Source organism: Labrus bergylta, chromosome 21 (assembly GCF_963930695.1).
Source record: "Labrus bergylta chromosome 21, fLabBer1.1, whole genome shotgun sequence".
Classification (NCBI taxonomy): Eukaryota; Metazoa; Chordata; class Actinopteri; order Labriformes; family Labridae; genus Labrus; species Labrus bergylta.
The window spans coordinates 21127271-21142355 of NC_089215.1; the positions used below are offsets into that span (position 1 = coordinate 21127271).

At 39.7% G+C, this 15085-nt stretch overlaps 2 protein-coding genes across 2 annotated transcripts; one reads left to right on the top strand and one right to left on the bottom strand.

Moving 5' to 3' along the window:
* Nucleotides 1–3515: 3515 nt before the first annotated feature.
* On the top strand, nt 3516–9526 carry LOC109994720 (Rac family small GTPase 1). Its single transcript, XM_020648174.3, has 6 exons — nt 3516–3831; nt 5668–5739; nt 5939–6056; nt 6541–6603; nt 7428–7587; nt 8062–9526. Exons 1-6 carry the CDS (start codon nt 3797–3799, stop codon nt 8190–8192), a joined length of 579 nt encoding a protein of 192 aa, XP_020503830.1. The 5' UTR covers nt 3516–3796; the 3' UTR covers nt 8193–9526.
* crym (crystallin, mu) lies at nt 9520–14519 on the bottom strand. Its single transcript, XM_020648173.3, has 8 exons — nt 14273–14519; nt 14009–14159; nt 13869–13931; nt 13657–13758; nt 11135–11318; nt 10900–11021; nt 10725–10809; nt 9520–10628 (listed from the first exon to the last, which is right to left on the bottom strand). Exons 1-8 carry the CDS (start codon nt 14437–14439, stop codon nt 10555–10557), a joined length of 948 nt encoding a protein of 315 aa, XP_020503829.1. The 5' UTR covers nt 14440–14519; the 3' UTR covers nt 9520–10554.
* Between the last annotated feature and the right edge of the window lie 566 nt (nt 14520–15085).

Sequence of the window (15085 nt, forward strand, 5' to 3'; positions counted from 1 at the left end):
CTTCATGCTGAAGTTGCTCCATCTAACCTGGTAACTGCTTCAGAAAGTATTTAGCTCATATTTTAGACATGTACAGTATATTATTCTTTTTTTAACAGGTTAAACAAACATGATATGACTTCTTGGATGAGGGAGTGTTTGGGTTTATGTTACTTATTGCAGAGACATGCTAGCTGTTTGCCCGCCTTCCTATATTCATGCTAAGCTGACCTAACCTGACCAGCTGCTAGCTCTAGCTACATGCTGTTTTTTATTGTTTCCTTTTGTGTATAGTGGTATCTATCATTCTATCAGATGCTTAGTGACAAAGCAACCAATCAAATTCCCCCAAATGTCTAACAATTCCTTTAAATTTTAAGCCAATTAATCATGCCAAAATTGTTTTGAGTTAAGTTATGTGTTTGTGTGTGACAACATAGAAACCTCTATGTTGTCTCTGAGTTGCTGTCCCCCCAGTGTTTGCTAAATGCCGTGACAAGCTGTTCTGGCCCACATCAAAAGCATCATCCCTACCACCTGAGACCATCACCTACAGGGCAAACAGATTAACAGTGGATGCTATCAACGTCACCCTCCTTACTGATCCTGATCACCTGGAAAGACCAGATACAAATGTCAGGGTGCTTCTCTTGTACTTCAGTTTATTCTTCTTTATCACATTGTTTAACATCATTATTTCAAACTTTTTGAAACTGGACTTGAGGGGAGACAGCTTACACCCCCCACCATGAACCTGAACGCTGGTGTTGCTCAGGGCAATGTGCTGAGCCCTCTCCTATTTGGCCTCAATCATTAATAACTGTCTACTTGTACATACAACAAACACTGTGATGAAGTTCACAGATGACATAAAATACATTTTCCGATCTCTTACAATGCCGCTTTAGCTAACATTTGCCAGCTGCGCCAGGAATAAATTGGGAGCCAGGTCCAGTCCTGAGGATGTTGTGCATAGAGTTATAAGATTGGCTAGTAACTGAGAACTGGTTCTTTCTGGTTTGAGGTACAATGAAGCATTCTGGTTACATCAACAATATTTATACAGAAAGATCATCTTGGGCTAAAATTGAAGATTATGAACTTGGGCAGTTTTTTTAACATAAGAAACGTTAAAGATAAACTTCATCATCTCGTCATCTATAAACTATGCAATACAGATCAAGGCAGCAATTTTTAACAAATTTGCAAAAAAGTAGGCATTTATGATGAGAATATGTCTATACTACATTGTGGGTAATAAAACAAAACACAACTGCAACAAGCCTCTAAATCTTATTTTGTTACTTTGCCATACGTTTCAGGATTTTCCCAAATTTCGTACCCCAATGATTATTCCAACAAAGACAATGACCCTACACAACCTACCTAGCACTTCGTCAACCCAGCCCCAGGTGATATAGGACAGTATGGTATGCTTGTTCATTTATCTGCAGATTTGTGAATTCCTTTAATTTTTATCCACAATATATTTTCATACATTTGATATGTTTTTCTTTATTAATGTTTTTCATATGGGGTGACATTGTAAATTAAATGTGTCATGTCTTGCACTTTGCTAATGACGATTTCTTGACTTTCTTGAAACTAATTAATATTTTATACTAACTTGTAGAAATGTATTGGGAAATCAAGACTATTGGGGGCTGTTCTATGTGGCCAATTAGCACTCTGATATGACCAATCTTTTTGAAAAGCGAAGTTGCTACTCCTTCAAGGCATCTTCAACTCTGAACATGTTTTTTTTCTATTCTTGTTCTGGAAAAGCTTGAATACTCCCTCAGAACAGATTTCCCTTAATGCCTTTTCTCAGTTTGACATCCTTATGTCGTGCAGTTTTCTCCTCTGTGTTTTACAGCCTCCCTGATGTGCAGCGACAGGCCTGTTTATCCTTCATTAATCTCTCTGCTCTGCCTTTACCCCCCACTTAGTGCTGACGTTTATCCTATTAATGTGTTGTTTGCTGGAGAAATCCCCCAACAACATAATCCAGAGTCAGGGGTACTAATGTGTGTGTGTGTGTGTGTGTGTGTGGGGGGGGGGGGACCCAAGGGGAGTGGGTGTGTATGCATGGTTGATGCTGCACTGCATGGTCGCCATGGAGTTGGTGATAAAACCATCACAGAAAGGACGGTTAAAGACTTCAAGTAGTGTGTGTGTGTGTGTGTGTGTGTGTGTGTGTGTGTGTGTGTGTGTGTGTGTGTGTGTGTGTGTGTGTGTGTGTGTGTGTGTGTGTGTGTGTGTGTGTGTGTGTGCGTGTGTGTGTGTGTGTGTGTGTGTGTTTTAGATTATAAATATGTTGACACTACAGGCTTCAGGCTAAAATTGTAAAATTATAAAATGCTGCCCTCTGCTGTTTATTTTCTAAACTGCAGTATGACTTTTGGCATGTAGCCTTGAAGAAGCAACAGTTTTAATAAGAATCTGGCAACAGTAGAATCAGATCTTGTTCTTTAGTAAATGTGATACTGAGTTTTGCAAATAGCCATACTTAATACTAAAATTAACAGACGTTTGTTTAATAATTGACCCATTTAAAAGTGAAACCATATTTTCAGCTAAATGAACTAAATAACTTAGTTTACTTAGTCTTGGGAGGGAGCAGAGGTCTTGTTGTGATCATCCAATAAAGAGCTGATTTCAAGAAAGGTGACCAGGAGAGGTGTTCGGAACGTAGCGACCCCAGTCCTAATCGTCACTAAATATGATGAACATCCTGAACTTGTACAGAACTAAAGGTTGAGCTCATCCAGAGATGATCATTTAAACGTGCTGATTGGTTCCTGTCTTCAGACGGGCTCCCATAAACACTTCAAAAAGTCACAATGAAATCATTAAGGTTCATGATAGAAAAAAACAACAACACCCGGACATGCAAACACTCAACGTTATAATAATAAGCTATGCACCTGTATATATGCTAAATAAACATTATCAAATAACCATTATACACGGGCGGCAGTAGCTCAGTCTGTAGGGACTTGGGTTGGGAACCAGTGGGTTGCTGGTTCAAGTCCTGGTGTGGACCAAAATATGGAAGTTGATCTGGTAGCTGGAGAGGTGCCAGATCACCTCCTGAGCACTGCTGAGGTGCCCTTGAGCAAGACATCTCTCCATTAGTGCATGTCAATAGGATCCTGTTTGTGCATGTGTATGTTGCATGGTTAACAGATTGTAAAAACAGAATTTCCCCTTGCAGGGATCAATAAAGTAATCTAAAGTCACTCCTTGACTCTTTTCCCGTGGTTACAAAATAATATAGATCATTAACATAGTGCTACACTGTTGGTCTAAGTAGGGCTGATTTCATTATGCAACAAAAGTACTTTTACTTCTCAACTGGTTGTAACAAACTCCACTTACCTGAGCAGGCCTGTTCCAGTTATCACCATAAATAACTATATACCATAATAATAATAATACCATATATAACCGGTAGGTGGCGGTGTTGGACCGTCCTGCTATGACCGGATATGACTTGCGGGGATCTCTGGACTCCAAACCCAAACCGAGGGCGTTTTTCTATCTTGACTCCAGAGTTTATTTCCTGGGTGTTGCCTGCCTGGATCACAACTTTGGAGTTTCACTTAGAGTTGCTGTGTGGGTGAAACATCGGGAATTTTTTTTCTCTGAAAAGAGCAGATTTGGACTTATTGAACGACTTCGAGCTCCTCGAAATAAGTTTACATTTTACTTTTGCACACGACAAAGGGCCGGTTTTATTTTAGCCACGTTAGCCGGCTAGCTTAGCTCCCTGAGTTTGAGCTGCAGTCAGTCAGTCGGCTGAGTTGTTAGTCCGATGCAGGCCATTAAGTGTGTGGTGGTGGGGGACGGGTGAGTGAAACAACTATTTAACCTCCTAATATTCTCCATTCTCCAGTTTTACTCCTGTGGTGTAAAAAAGCTAACATAGTTTGTTTTGGTTGACCCAGTTACCAACAGTTGGCTAGCCGCTAACCAGCCTCAGATAACAGCTGTTGTTGTGCTCTTCAGCTGGGTCAGACAGATTTATCCACATGCTCCGCTTAGGTGGGACTCAATGACTCACATTATGTCATTTATTAGACATGTCGACAGATAGGCAGCTAGCTGAAGAAGTTTATGTGCTGTTCACATTGGAATTTGTTTTGTTTGTCTCTTCTGTATACTTTGAATAGAGTAGAATAGATGTTTATTTCCACCTGCACAGGTACAGGACAGTACAGGTACATTGGAATTCTTGTGTGTTTCTCCCTGAGTCAGCTTCTACAAAAAAGTTAAAATGATATATAAAATAGAATAGCATTATAAGAAAAAAAGAGTAGAAAAGTACTAAATAAAACAAATAAATAAGTTATAGTAACAGCTAAGTAAATTAAAATAAACTGTACAGAAGCTATACACTGTATTAAAACAAAGATATAATACAAACAATAACAAAGGGGAACACTGTACAATGAAATGAAAATATAAACATGTTTTCTTATTGCACTTATTATCTCTTATTGCACCTTTGAGTGTTTAAGTGTCAAATACTAAATTTACACAAAACAACTTTATATTTAATCTTCTATTGTAGGGAATATCAAAATCACAACAATGTCCCACTTGGCAACTTAAAACCAAAGAAAGCAACTTATAGTCGGGCCAGTGTGAATATACTCAAGCAAATGTTTAATATTTTTACTAGATACATTTTTATACAGAATTACCGGTACTTAGAATAAACACAATCATACCTACCAAAAACGTCATTCCTGTCCAGCCTTAAAATGACCAAAATGTTTTAACAGTTTCAACATTTTTATTGTAAAATAGTTCTTCTTTCAAGTCTTTAATGTACAAATTAGATAATAGAGTAAGCTATTGACTAAAGAAAACTAAACTGAACAATACATTTAAAAATAAATAACAAACATGTTATATTTCTGGTATGGCATTATGTTTTAAGATGTGCTTGAACAGCTTACTGTATGAGGTTTCATTTTGACATCTGGGAAGTAGTATATATTGACATTAGTACTGTGGGAGCTGTAACAGATTATATCCAGTTAAGACCATAAACTATTTTTCATGTCAACCATTGACACAGTGTCATTGTTTTTATTGTAGATTGTGGTCACACCCCTAGCACTAACTGTGTCACCGCATAAAGACAGGTCAGTCTGGTCACTGCTCGTCTCTTGAACCGAAGATAAGAACTGGCAAAGTTACATTTGTAGGAAAAGTATTTAACACCAACTATAAACTATGCAATACAGATCAAATCACAAAAGAATAACATACCTTAATTATGTTTTGTTGAGCTTTTAATTTAAAGCTTTGAGACAGCACGCACATTTCCCCTGCCTTAAACATAACGATTGTTTTATATAGTATCTGTCAATAAATAAATTGACGTGTGAGTGTTTGACAGTTTAAGAAGGACCTGGTAAATGCAGAAACCCAGTGTTGACAAAAAAAGGGAAAAATTTCAGGGAAAAAGGCTTAAAGCTTATTTCGATTTAAACAGGTCAAGTCAGGCAACGCGGGTTAAACAGAGCTTGTCGGACCCATGAACCTGTCGAGCAAGACAAGGTTCAAATAACTACAGTTTCACTTTAAAGTGTAACGTTATTGTCAAACTGTAAATCAAGCTTTTCTTATCATTTAATTTTCTCTGTCTTTCTTCCTCTCCTTTTCTCCTCCCAGGGCTGTGGGGAAAACATGCCTCCTCATCAGCTACACAACCAATGCCTTCCCTGGAGAGTACATCCCCACAGTGTAAGACACACACACACACACACACACACACACACACCGCTATCACACAAAGTTAATCAGTTTTGAGACTGCAATCTCAAAATTGAGAAATTTGCCCACATGTCTGCTGTACTTTATCTGGTTACTACATCATACATGACGCTGTTTTCTATCATAGTATGATTCATTTGAAAGCTCATCTTCACCTTGCTCCACACAGCTTTGATAACTACTCTGCCAATGTGATGGTTGACGGGAAACCAGTGAACCTGGGCCTGTGGGATACAGCCGGACAGGAGGACTACGACAGGCTCAGGCCTCTGTCCTACCCACAAACAGTATGTACACCATTCATGAAGACTGGGGACAACTGTGTGTCTCAGACCACTAAGACCAGTATCAGCCAGACAATGTTAGCAAGTACACTGTGTTCACATTGTCAGCATTGATTTGGAGTTATTCACTGGCCTGTAGACGGAGTCTTTACACTCTGCAGAGTAGAGCCCAGTATCCATAGTACCTATACACTGTCTGGAGGACGGCAAGAGGAAGTGAAAGGGAGCTTTTGTTTGCACTCTTTGTCCTCCCAACAAACTGGCCTCTGTACCAGAGACTCACAGGGAACAGAAAATCAGAGTTTGTATTAAACCTACATATTCCAGATTAGTCTAGGTTTTGTTTGTGTACACATTTCTGAACATTTGGGGTCTGTGTGGTGTGTTTTCCTTCAGCATTGTAATGTTTTTCATGAATTTAAAGTTTGATGTGATTATTCTCTTTTGTTTGCTCAATTGTGATTTGTCATTTCCCCCCTCCCCTCAGGATGTGTTCCTGATTTGCTTTTCACTTGTCAGTCCAGCCTCTTTTGAAAACGTCCGTGCCAAGGTGAGAACAACCTGCTTAACTTCTGATGTTCGTTAACATGAGTAAACTGAACTGAAAGTGTTAGAGTCAGAGTGCACTGGATAGACAAACAATTTATTCGATTTTCACAGAGAGCCAAAACTGGGACTTGATTTATGTTTAGGTAATGGAGCTCTCTGTCCCCTGATAAATCACAAACATTATTTTTAGTTGTAGTTACAATATCAGGGTCGTAGGTCAAGATAAAAATGCTAGATATTTAACGGTCAAACCGATGTAACTGAAGGGCTGATGATTGTTCATTCTTGGTAGACTTTTGTGTTTTCTTGTCCTTGAGTTCCTCAAAGGTCACATCATAATGAGTTTGGATAAGAACTCCAAAATCTAGAGAGCAATCTACTATTTTAGAAATCCATCCACATTTAACACCGTCTGCATCCTGATGCCTCTGACACCGCCCCCTTCTCTCTCTCTCTCCCCTCCCTTTTTCTCTGTCTCTCCCGCCCTCTGTTTCTCTCTCCCCTCTTTTTCTCTCTCTCCCCTCTTTTTCTCTCTCTCCCCCCCTCTCTGTTTGTCTCTCTCCCTCTCTGTCTCTCTGTTTCTCTCTCTCCCCCTTCTGTCTCTCTGTTTGTCTCTCTCCCTCTCTGTCTCTCTGTTTCTCTCTCTCTCTGTGTCTCTCTCCCCCCTTTGTTTCTCTCTCTCCCCCCCCCCTCTCTCTCTCTCTTCCCTCTCTCTGTTTCTCTCTCCCCCCTCTCTCTCTGTGTCTCTCTCTGTCTCTCTCCCCCCCCCTCTTTCTCTCTCCCCCCTCTCTCTCACTCTCTCTCTCTCTGTCTCTCCTTCCCCAGTGGTCCCCAGAGGTGCGACACCACTGCCCCAACACTCCCATCATTCTGGTGGGCACCAAGCTGGACCTGAGAGACGATAAGGATACCATCGAAAAACTAAAGGAGAAGAAACTCTCCCCTATTATCTACCCCCAGGGATTGGCCATGGCGAAGGAAATAAGTCAGTTTACAAATAAAACATGGATTGATAGTTCAAGATAATCTTATTGGATTAGGATGTTTTTACTACAAGTATTGTCTTATTTTGAGTCATTTTAGTCAGAAACAGACAAAACACTCTGGGATTTCTCGATAATGAAGGCTGTCCTCGTTGTGTACCTGTGCTTGTGTTCATTCATGAAGTGTACTGTGCCGAAGCACACCCCTTCCAGGCAGGCCAGGGCCGAGGAAGTGTACGGATAGGAGCACTCCGACTAGTCAAACAAACGAGCGAGTGTGCCCTTATAAATTAATTAAAGGCTCTATTTGGTTTGAAACCTTGAGCAGCCTTTTGTAACATCAGTATTTAGTCTTGAGTTTGGATTGCATAGTCATACTCAAGCTTATAATTCTGTTGTTGGACTCTATTTTTATGTCATGCAAACCAAAAAGGAGCTCATTTGCAGACTCTTTCTTTGTTTTCTTTTCCTGCCAGATTCAGTGAAGTATCTGGAGTGCTCAGCTTTGACACAGCGTGGCCTGAAGACAGTGTTTGATGAAGCCATCCGGGCGGTCCTGTGCCCCCCGCCCGTCAAGAAGAGGAAGAGAAAGTGCACATTATTGTAATGAAAGAACCACAGGGAGTAGAAAAACATGGCTGCGGTGAAGTCAGAAGTCGCCTCCTTTTTAAAGGGAAGATGGCTGGGTTCCTCCAATTATCTGTTCACCCCCCGTGTCCTTGCTTTTGTAGAAGCTTTGGTAGATCCGACTTCTGTCTGAAAGAACTTCAGAGATTTAAACAGCACTGATGGTCTTCTGTCTGACCTGCTTACATTTATTAAGTGCTTTCAGATGGACAGGAATGAAGTGACTTTGCGAAGGCCTTGGGGATTGTGAGGGTGGGGGTTGGGGGCGGGGTGGGGTTGATGGGATCAGGGTTTGCATAAGGAACAAGAGGGAGGTTTTAAAAAATAACACTCATCATTGTCCTCTGACATTGTGAAGAAACACTACGTGAAGATGATTTTTACCACATTAGTGTAGACTTAATAACAGAAGAGAAGGATTTCCTGCACTACACTCTCTCTCCCCTACACACTAAAGAGATTCCTGCTGCCTTGATGAAACTTAAAGTTTAGAAAAAAACTGTTTTTTTTAGGTTTTTTTCTTTTAGAAGCTCTTATGTCTCCTTTGTGTCATGGTCAGTCTTTTGTCTCAGCTGTGGTCGACTTAACTGTTTTGTTTACATGCGTCATCTGACTTGGTCTGAGGTGTTGCCAAAACTCAGTCAACTGTCATCACTTTGAAGTCACTCCATGAACACTACGCTTTTTAAATTTCTTTCATAAAATGTTGTTTTTTCATGATCCAAGACACCATCATTTAGAGATAATTTAACCCATTGATGGCTCAAAGTGATTGTAGCAGCTACTGAGAGAAGTAGAAATCACCTAACAAGCAGTTAGATTTTCAACAGGTTATCTTTAGTTTCTAACAGCTTCCTAGTTTGATCCATCATTTTTTTCTTTGTGTTAAAGTGAACACAGTCACTGTTTTTTGGACTGACTGTCAGGTATAAGAAGATGGAGGTCAGCTAGTGTTGGACTTACTCATTAATGGTCACTGTCACGGTTATATCATTGCTAAATCATCACTTGTTCATATTGCTTTCACAGATGGTGACACCACATCATCTGTTTTTATGAAGTCGAGCCAGTGTCTCAGCACTCAAAGGTTGCATCTGATTTCACGTCTTGTACAATAAAACCATGAACACTAACTTTTTCAACACATATGTTAGTTTTTTTTAATGAGCAATGATCAAAGCTGATGTAATTCTAGACTCATCTGATCGACTTTTCTATTGAAAAGTACAAAATGCACACTTGGGTTTAATTTCGAGCTTTCATTTTGTAAAATGCCGATTTTGATAAGAAAAGCAAATAAACTCATATCAAATGCTTTGTTGTATTTTATCTCTACTGTCCAAACGGTGATGTGTCCATTTCCCAACGGCATGTCTGAAAAGAGCTGATAAGTTTATCCTAATGAATGAAGAGAAAACAATAACATCATCTCGCGTAAGAAGACAAATCTAGTAAGAGTTTACATTATTAGCCACACTAGGACGCTTGAAAGGTGATGTCTGTTGATCACTTCCTCAGCTGTAAGTAGGTCCATATGTGACTCAGACACCAAACATGCTAGTACTTTGTGTTTGGTGCATGATTGTAATTCTGAGCATGCTAACACATCATAAGATCAGCTAGTTAAAAAAAAAAAAAATTAGACTTCAGCATGCTAATTTAAGTGTCAATGCAAAGCTTTCAAGCCAACACACCAACTAGAGATAACCAGTGTAACCATTAAGTGATTTCCCCGTACTGTGACAGATGATCACCTGGGGAGCGTGCCTATGTTCCCACATTTCCTCCTTTCTCCCAATTGTGTAGCCAATTACACCCAACCTATTATCCAGTAGCAATGGACTACAGATGGAATGTAGCTTTTAGCTAAATCTGGTGCGCCCATAGACATAAATGTACATAGGTAATTGACAGTGCTTAAATATGATAAGACATAATTTTGAAAATGTCCTAGAAATGTGGGAACATAGGGCTGACCCTATGGACTGACCCCATCACCTGCTAGCATGCTAGCATTCATGTGTCCAGATAAATCGTAAAATGACCACCGTGGTAAGCATCAGTTAAGTAGCATGGGAACTGACAAACTTTTCCTTATTGTTAATGTTTACACAAAAACAGAAAGTGAGAATATGGTAATATTGTCAGCTGAATCATCAGGTCTTAAAGCAGAAGCATTCTTTCTCCAGGAGAAATAAACTGAATCATAAATTTGGGCTTGATCCCGTCTTTTCATATTTTGCCTTAATCTTGATTTTTTTTTCCCCTAATCTTTTGTGTGCTTGATCAAAGTGTGCAGTGTTTTGTACTCTCGATGGTCCAAGCTGAAATACCAACACAATTCATCGTTTGCTGGCTTTTGCATTCCATTGGTCAAACACCAGCTTAGCAGACACCGCATCCTCAACTCCCATTCCTGTTGTTGTGAGAAACAAAACAAGTTACAGTGAATACGCTGAACAAAAAAACGTTCTAAATGAGAAGGACTAATTCTACTTCGGGTAGGTCTTACCGAGGGATTTGAACACGGTGGTCTTCTCTCTGTACGCAGGTTTTGTCCCATTTATAACCTCTCCGATCTCCGCCAACACTTCAGCCTGACGATTACATCAACGATCCAAATTTGTATTCACAAATTCTGCAAAAAGGATCCATAACACAAAAAATGATCACCCTGACCAACTGACCCCAGAGAGGATGATGTCACCAGACTCGGCCATCGCTCCCTCCCTGCTGTCGACGTACACCACGGCCTCCTTCATCAGCACGTCATCCAGCTCCCGCCAGTCTGGCCTGCAGGCTCCCACCGCTGCTCAGCAACAGGGAGAAAAATAGAAGAAAAAAACAACACATTATTAGTAGTATTACTAGAATTTAAAAAAATGATGTTTCTTAATAAATGTGTGAATTCTTTCTTTTCACCTGCTACATGAGCTCCTGGTTTGACCCACTGACCAAACAGCACCGGCTCTGTACATCTTGTGACTGTAACTATGGCGTCTGCTCCCCTCACCGCCTCCTCCACTGAGACACATGCCCTCACTGGACCACTGACACATTTGCAAAACCTCTCTGTCCCTTCCCTCGTGTGGCTCCACACACGCACCTGTGGAAAACATCCAGGGGAAGTATGTCAGCATGTGCAAGGACAAAACATGATAGGTGTATCAAAACAAACTGTATTCTAATGTCTGCAGTAGGGATGTAATGATTAAATCACGATACGATTCTCTGATGATTTATTTTACAAAATTAGACTATTGAGACAAATGATGACTGAAAAAGATTCCTTTAGGGGCTGTTTTTTTTCTCTCAACAAGGGGAGGTGATTGGAGCTTCTCGTTGTGATGTCGATTAAAGGCTTTATATGTGATTTTTCACACTTAACTGTAATATAAATCAAGTATATCCTCTGAAAATAACTCTGTGAGTCATGACTGTCTACAATGGGTGTAACACCCGAGTCCCACTGTCTGTGATGTTTTCAGAGTTTTCAGAGTCCTATCTTCACTTTGTTTACATCGCCAGGACAGCCGGCTGACTCCTCCCCTCACGTATAAAAGTTGTTTAATTGAGGGACTAGAGAAAAGAAGAATAACATACTGTACTCACTGCTTAACTGTGTTTCTAGATCACGCTCATTTCAGGTAAATTTACATGCAGTCTGAAGATACGAGCATAATAAAGATCACTAGCATTAGCATGCTAACACAACAATGCAGCTCGAGTTGTTTTGGTTTCATGCTGGTGCTCAAGGGCGACATCTGCTGGATCAAAAAATCACATAAAGCCTTTAAATGCTGCATCATGTTGGTTGTGCTGTCATCTTCTCACCTCTTTCATTTTCTGTCTTTGGGAAGACAAAATGCTCCCACATCTTAAAAGACGTTGGTGCGTCCTCAATTTCAAAAGGTCGCTCTACAGCCGCTGATGCTCACCAAATTATTGCGATTCATTTTTCAGAGCACCGATGTGAATCTTGACACCGCTGAATCGATTTATCACGATTTTACGATTAATCTGTACATCCCTAGTCTGTAGTGATTTAATTGAATCGGGATTAAACAACGTTGTTTGAACATAGCAAGGCTACAAAGTGATTTGTATCGCTTTAAATAGTTTTCCTGTTGGTTGAGTAGGTTATCTTTTTGGGAAGGACACTTATTTGATCAGAAGTTTTGAAGGAAATGATCAATACCGCCTCCCATGTCTGCTACAGACAGTAGCTGGTTAGCTTAGCTTGACACCTCAAGACAGAGTGGAGAAGCCATTTTGAAAGGTGACAGATCAAAGTCTACTGATGTCTTGTCGTATAACTTTACCAATGATTTCAACATAAAGTCAGTTTGTACAAGGGGCATTTTTTAAATCTTAGTAAATAAAGCAGACATGAAGTACAGTTAGGTAGAGTAGATTTAAGAGAAGCTAGATTTATAGTTTATCACTGAACAGGTTTAGTGGTAATGTCTTATCTATTTTAACAAGCAGAATCAGGCCAACTGTTGAACTCTTATTACTGTTACTGTTTAACTTCTTGAAGTGTCAGCACAACCTTTAATTTGCCAGATACATTAGAAAACCTCTGCAGCCTGCCAAAAACAGGTCTGACTCATTAAGTCCTGTCATGCTTTGCCAACAACACTACACATTCATTACAGGTGACAGTTAATCCACACAGCATTGCATTTTGTGGGCTGGGCACATCTAACTGTAAGACTTAACAGGCAGTTGTTATATTTTATTTATAAAACCTTTATTGGCAAAATGCCACCATATATCACATCTCATAGTCAACACATTCCAGTAATTGGCTGACGCTCAAGGTCCACACTGCTTTTAGCTTCACTGCTGCATTCACATGAAACACTTTACAACAGACTTTCAAACTTCACACACTTTTAGGTTTTGGGTCAGTTTACTCTGCCTTTAAATGTAAATGTATTTAATTGTGTTGTTGCCATTATTTGTATTTATTTTGTTTGTGCACGTGTTCTGTTTTGTTCTCGACATAATTGAAAATTAGGGCATGCCCTCAATGATTTTTGAGATTGAAATAAAGTTTGAATTAATGAATGCATTGTTTGTTGTAGAATTCAATCAAAGAAGTTCAAAAGTGTAATCTATTGAGCTGAACATGTGTGAATTAGGGTCAGGGAAAGGTAAGCTCCTTTGGCTCCAGTAAAGTGTTTTATATAAAGTGCATGCATGAAAATGTTGTTCAATTGTCTCTTTGAACGCTGGGAAAGAAAGCCAAAATATGAAGCTATAGTCTATAGCTTGATCTTAAGTTCATAAAGTAAGATTTTCCTATATCTCTTTTTCTTTTAACACCTTATCAGTCCTTTTCATTAAAAATGGACATCATGTTATTATTATTTATCTGACTTGTGGACATCATTAAATTGTCATGAGTGGCAGGCATCTGATATTTTTTGTCATTTTACCTCTTTAAAGGAAAATATTTCTGTGAAGACACTGTAATGACTCAGAGCTTGATTGCCGGTCCCCAATATGGCCAGAACCTCCGCTTCAGGACGCATCAACAACTGTAAGACAAAAAAAACAAACAAACAGAAGTGGGACAAAGTTAGAAGAACAGAGTAAGATTTGTTAATGAATAGTTTGAGTAGATGTTTAAAAAAAAAACAAAAAAAACTTTAGCAGAGATGGCTGAAGCTGCAGCTGTCCTCATTCTCGTGATGACCTCTCCATTCATGACCTGCAGGTTGGAAGACATGCTGTGATATAAATCTGCCATTTTTCAGTATTTTAATGTGAGTGATTAGTTTTACTCACAGCCTTTACATTCCCATACTCAGGATCCAGCAGCACCACTGTTGCTTGTGTGGAAGGTAAATTTGAATCGTCCCCCCTCTTATAGAAGCACACGAACTTTGTGCTCAGGACACCATCGTTCTCCATGTATGTAGGCATCAAACCCAGGAAGCTGCAAAAGTGACAGCGCGGCAGCAAGCAAAAGCATCGTGTGCTATTTGTTCTGTTGTATCAACTGGAATAACTCGTTCAGTTGTCAAACTTTAGATTGAGATGTAGGCCTACCCGTTATGTTTCTGCAGGGGAATAATGGTGCGCACAGGCTGGATCACCTCCGCGCTGTCCCGCCTGGAGAACTTCCCCAAAGCCTCCTCCAGCCGCGGGATCAGCTCTCTGTAAAGCAGCAGCTCCGCCACCTCATCCTCCCAAATGACAACAGGTGGAGCAGCCATGACTTCTGTTTGATTCAGATGAGTACCGTGTGGCTCCTCAAGAGGGGTGGTACGCCTTTAAATGTTTGTCTAAAGTTCATGTTGGCCGACTGGTGGTCCATGCTGCGTTCAAGAGCAGCAAAAAGGCTCTTTAAACACGTTGGTAAGGGAGCGTTCACAGGAGGGCAGGCTTTAAATCAAATGTTTCTTAGAGAAAAAGAACATAGGCCTACATGCAGAATATAAAGAAAGCATCTACCGAGCCCTGAAGTCCCAAAAAGAAAAAAACTATATATTATATTGCACGCGATAATTACACATGTAATTATCTTGTTTCCACAAGTTACTATGTTTTAAGCGCCACATAAGTAATTTAAGTAACACACATATATATATATATATATATATATACACATACAGTATTTATTGACTTTATAGGATTGGAGGGGCTCAGTATCAAGGTGGTACATCTTTTTTTTTGACCAGAATTTAGAAATGGGCTGGTATTTATTTGGCACAATACTGGAGTATTAAGTAAGTAACTTAATGGAAAATAAAATACATTTGTTATAAAGCAAAATACTATTTTGTGTTCTTCAGGTTCACATATGTATATAGATGAGCGGTGAAAAAGAACACGAGTACCTTTATGCAACTAAATCTTACA